Consider the following 6,000-nt stretch of genomic DNA (forward strand, 5'->3'; position numbering starts at 1 on the left):
TTTTCCTTCTCATTGTCAAACGATTTCATTTCCTATTAATAAAAACACACATTGTGCAATATGAATATGTTAAAAAACTAATTACTCAGCAAAAACTAACTACTGAAAAAGAAACTTGAGTTCTATTAAATTAACCTTTTGTGATTGAATGGGAGGTGAAGTAGGTGTTCGGTTTGATGGGTGATCAACCTTTTGCGACTCAATGGGTTCATTGTTTGCATTAGAGCATTTTTCATGGCCTTCATGAACTTTAACCAGCTATAAAGAAAATAACTTATTAGATTTAAAATACAAGAAAAATAAGGCCTTTGTGTGATTTATAAAAAATGCATCAAGAGTTAATGGATTCTTTACCTTTTCTGAGTTTTCTAGACTTTGTGGCTTTCGTTTGCGTAGACATGTCACTGGTCGTGGTTTTATAGATTCCTTGCCTAGTTTATCCTTCCCTTGTTTATCTTGGCCTTCTTCTTTATCCTTTTCTTCTAAAGGGTTCATAACCTTTCAAAATAACAATAAAATAAACATGGAACCGCCAAAAATATTATACAATTCAAGGAAGAATTTGTATCACCTTATCTAGAACAATAAGTTCTATGGGCCATAACACGATACTGCCTATTGCATCTTTGATCACATCAGCTATTCCTTTGATTGGCATTGGCAAAGGTGTATTCTCCTCTACAGCGTAGTCAATACCAACTTTCACATATCCTGATGGTATTGGTGTATTATGCACCATAGTTTCCATTATGAAGTTATGAACCTTCCCTGAGGCAACCATACGATAAGAAGGATCTGACAACGCTAATTGGCAAGGAGTTATACCCTATATAAAACAAAATATGAAATTTTAGTACAACTACTTTGGTACAAAACCACAATACAAAACCAGAATACAAGTTTAGGTAACCTGTGGGATGTTGATTTCAGAAGGCTGACAATCGAAATCAGAATTTTGACAGGTGTGACAATCCTCCTTGTCCCCATGCTTTTGTGTGGCTTGACAATCATCCTCTTCCTCTCCGTTTTGACATGTTTCCTCATCATTATTAATCTTTTTGATCTTTTTCATTTCGCTTTCCAATGATTGCACACGAGAGCACAATTTTCTGACTTGATCCATATACTTCTTCTTTGTTTGAATCATTCCAAAGTAGCTCGTATTAGTCACTCCTACTCCAACACCTATGACACGACCACCGTGCTCTTTTTTCTCCAACGCCCTTGACAACACATCTCCTCGCCCAATGTCTTCCATCCCTCCTTGCTCAGACAAACTCATAAAGTAATCCTGTATCAATGACTATACCATGAACAACTTGGTAATCAAAATAACAATTACTTAAAAATAAAAACTTATTGAAATAAAATACATAAAATACGTGAAGCTACTGATTTTGCTCCTTCATCAACAACATTTCCATCCTTATCCCTCCTGATTAACTTCCACAGCTGTCCACGGCCTAAGGACGATTCATGGATGCCTTTCTTAGCCAACTCCTCAAGCTGAGAAAAACACAAATAATTCTTGTTGTAGGTATAATTTGTGGGTCAAAGATATTGCAACATAGATCATAAAAGAATGTTAACTTACACCATCTTGCTCAAATCGAGCATATCCTCTACGAGCTCGTTTTTTAGGATAAATATTTCCTTTTGCAGACTTTCTAGCAGCTTCACTCTTCTCCTATTCGTCAAACGATGATTACAAAATGGTCAATATAGGTGTGGTAGAAAGTATCTATACTACACAATCAAGTCGTAAATTACCTCCCATTCTTCTTTTAGCCGACTTGTTACAAATTCAGTCCAGTCATTTAACTTGATGAAATCGTATTGTTTTGGTGGTGTCTTACGTATCTCCATATCTTCAGTCCATATCCATTCTCTTGAGAGCGAAGACTTAAAGTTTCTCCAAGCAATATTAGCTTTGGTCATCATAAATTTCCTCCTACTTTCGTCAACCTTGTATATCAACTACAAGCACAAAGGTCAGGAGAATATTAACAAACTTAGTTATTAGGCATGTGCACAAATGTAACAATAATATAAAATTTGAGTACAATTGAGAATAGTACCTTGAGTTCTTCGAATAATGAATCTAGCAAACGTTGGGGAACATGTTTCCAATCAGGAATAGTAATGGGAACATTCTTACGGATGGTTGTTTCCCAATAACTCATCATCGTCACACTTTCTTTCCCTATAGGCAATCCATTGCGATTCCATGAAGGTTGAAAAACTTTTCCCTTATGTCTTGCTCGAACAATCTTACTCATTTTAGTTGCTCCACGACCTTTTTCAGCTTTTCCTTTTCTTGGGCAAGGAACCCACTCACCTTTGTTTTTTTCATTCGAGTCCATTTATCTGAATTACAAGCAGCAGCAGACTATATTTAGTGAATATAGAAGCACAAACTGTACTGAATACAGAAGCAAAGCAATAACACAAACTGTATTGTACTGCTGTACACAGAAGCACTACTGCTGTACTGAATACAGCAGCAGAAGCACAACCAGAAGCAGAAGCAGAAGCAAAGGCAGAACTAGAAGAAGAACAGAAGAAAAAACAGAGCAGAACCAAAAGCAAAAGCAAAACCAGAAGCAAAAGCAAAAGGCAGAACCAAAAGCAGAACCAGAACCAAAAAGCAGAACCACAAGCAGAAGCAAAATCAAAAGGCAGAACGAGAAGCAAAAATAGCAAAACCAAAAGCAGAACCAGAAGCAAAATTAACAGAAGCAAAAGCAAAAAACAGAAGCAAATATAGTACCATGTCAAGTTTTTTTTCTTTTTTTCTTGGATTTGGTAGCTCCTTCCTCCGCATGTACCCATATCCCCTCCTCATGATCATCTCTTTTATAAAAATCTTCTTCAACAACTTGATCATCGAGTGGTTGTGATGGCAGTACAAACGAAGGATATTCCCTTTCATCTAATTCATGGTCCACATCATCGATAGGATATCTTTTGTTCGACAACAAAACAAAAGACCATCTTTTATTAGCTGGGTCAGTAACATAGAAAACTTGTGTTGCTTGACTGGCCAATATGAATGGATCATCCTTACCACCCACTCTATTGAGATCAACAAATGTGAAACCGGCTTTATGGTCAAAACGAACTCCATTATTGTTATCAGCCCACTTACAACCAAATATAGGAATTCTAAATTACTCCATAGTAAGACATATTTGCATAAATGGGGTTCTTGTCTTTTGCGCTTGAGATATGCATAGCTTGTGCTACAATTGACACCCCACTATTTTGTGTTGTAGTTTCATTGTCCCTACCCTTTGTACAGAATGTAAACCCATTTATTTGGTAACCAGAATATGAGAAGACATCTTTACTAGGACCTCGGGACAACCATTTAAGTCTATCAGAAACATCAAAAGGTGATTGAGCTATTTCATCTCCAACTCGAGCCTTTAACCACTCAATAAAGCATGAATTGTGTTTGTCAGTAATCCACTTCTCACTCTTTATTGGATAAAGGGTCCTTAAGTAATCCATATGTTCTTCCACATATGGATCAACCTCCGAACTATTATGCAAGACATACAAGTGCGCGCGATGCCACATTTCAGGGTTTATAGTCAACACCTTATTTCCCATGATCCCTTTCCCTTGCCCATTCAAACTTCCATCATGCCTAGGCTTTGGAATTCCAACTGCATCAATAAAAGAGAGGTAATCACTACAAAGATCAATGGCCTCCTCTACTAGGTAGCGCTCAACCATACAACCTTCCGGATGGCTTCCACTCTTTACGTAATCCTTCAAAATCTTCATGTATCTCTCAATAGGATACATGTATCTTAGATATGCAGGCCCACACAACTGAATTTCTCTAACCAAGTGTATTGTTAAATGGACCATTATATCAAAGAAAGAAGGTGGAAAATACATCTCCAACTGACATAAAGTAACAATAACTTCCTTTTGCAAGTTAGGTAGCTTTAAAGGGTCGATTTCTTTTCTACATATCTCACCAAAGAAAATGCAAAATCTTGTAATGGCATTTCGAACATCTTCAGGCAAAATGGAGCGAATAGCAATAGGAAGAAAATGCTCCATGAGTACATGGTAATCATGAGATTTCAAACCTAAAAGTTTATTATCTTTCAAAGACACAAGATTTTTAATATTGGAAGAATATCCATCAGGAACCTTCACACCATGTAAACACTCACAAAATATTTTTTTCTCTTTTTTACTTAGAGTATAGCATGCTGGAGGAAGATATGTACGATCACCATGCATAACAGGATGTAACTCAGGTCTAATTCCCATGTCGACTAAATCTTTTCTAGCATGAAGCGAGTCTTTGCTCTTGCCTGGTGTATTGAGTAGTGTGCTAACAAGACTTTCACAAACATTTTTCTCAATTTGCATGACATCAAGAAAATGTCTAACATGTAAGTCCTTCCAATAAGGAAGATAAAAAAAAATCGACCTCTTCTTATAGCCACGAGTTGGAACCTGGGAGGAGTGCAACTTTCCATGATTTACATCTAAGCCCTCCACTTTTTGTAATATCTGAAGACCTGTTGGAGGAACCGGAGCTCTACCCTCTTCAGCATTACCATCAAAAGCTTTCCTCCACCTTCGATAACGATGTTGCACCGGCAAAAACTTACGATTTCCCAAGTAGACAACTTTCCCAGAATTTTTCCTTTCCTTTTTTCCTGAGTTTTTCAACTTAGTTGAAGTTGTGTTCTCTTGACATATAGGGCATGCTTTATAACCTTTCACAGTATAACCTGACAAGTTACCATAAGCGGGAAAATCATTTATTGTGCCGAAAAGCATGGCTCTCAAATTAAAAGTTTCATTACGATGCGCATCAAACACTTCAATGCCAGAATCCCACATCAATTTTAAATCTTCAATCAAAGGAGCCAAATAAATGTCTATATCATGGCCAGGTTGTCTTGGTCCTGATATTAACATTGAAAGCATCATATACTTCCGTTTCATAATTAAAGAAGGAGAAAGGTTATAAATCATTAAGATTACCGGCCATGTACTATGAGTGCTACTTTGATTACCATGAGGGTTCACACCATCACTTGCAAGGGCAAGTCTTAGATTTCTAGGCTCCTTACCAAAATCATGGAAATCCTTGTCAATTTTGATCCATTGTGGGGAATCGGCCGGATGTCTTAACATACCATCATTATTCCGTTCATCCGCATGCCATGTCAGACTCTTTGCAGTTTCTGGAATGCTAAAAAGTCGTCTAAACCTTGGCAAAATTGGAAAATACCACATTACTTTGGCCGGAATCTTCTTTTTCTTATATCTTAGAGCTTTACATTTGGGACAATACTCCAACAACGAATACTCTTTGCGATACAAGATGCAGTCGTTTGGACATGCATGGATTCTTTCATAAGTCAAGCCAATAGAGCTTAGCATCTTTTTAGCATCATAGGTGCGAGTTGGAAGTAGGTTTCCATGTGGGAGCATGTCATGTATTGCATCTAAGAAACCAGCAAAGCCTTTATCTGTTACTCCATTACTTGCTTTGACATTAAACAATTTGATAATAGCAGATAATCTACTATATTTAGTGCATCCCGAATACAAAGGTTTCTTTGCATCACTACACAAGTTATCAAACATCTCCGGACAATCTGCAAAGTTTTCCTCTAAAGCTTTTGCCATTTCTTCAAACTCATTATCTTCACCGGAAGATTCTCCATCCATCTCTACTTCCATCCCAGTTTCAAAATCCATCATACCGTGCACATTAGGAACCTCCCCTAATATCTCACCATGATGTAACCAACACTTGTAAAATTGATTAATGCCTTTAGCCATCAAGTGAACTTTTACGTCCTCAATATTAAGTCGAACCATATTATTACAATCAACACATGGACATAAAATATGTGTTGCGTCCTCAGCATGTTTTCTTGCAAATTCAATGAACTCTTCTACTCCATGCTCATACTCATCACTATTACGCCGAGCATGCATCCAATTTCGATCCAT

At 37.1% G+C, this 6,000-nt stretch overlaps 1 protein-coding gene across 1 annotated transcript; it reads right to left on the reverse strand.

Annotated features, from left to right (window-relative positions):
- Window positions 1-3,165: 3,165 nt before the first annotated feature.
- Window positions 3,166-6,000, reverse strand: LOC145640094 (uncharacterized). Its single transcript, XM_081691406.1, has one exon. It carries the CDS (start codon window positions 5,998-6,000, stop codon window positions 3,166-3,168), a length of 2,835 nt encoding a protein of 944 aa, XP_081547532.1.

This window comes from Chenopodium album, chromosome 7 (assembly GCF_948465745.1).
Source record: "Chenopodium album chromosome 7, dcCheAlbu1.1, whole genome shotgun sequence".
NCBI lineage: Eukaryota > Viridiplantae > Streptophyta > Magnoliopsida > Caryophyllales > Amaranthaceae > Chenopodium > Chenopodium album.

Excerpts from the sequence above, each read along its gene's own strand:
- LOC145640094 (XM_081691406.1), bottom strand. The coding sequence starts at position 6,000 with ATGGATCGAAATTGGATGCATGCTCGGCGTAATAGTGATGAGTATGAG.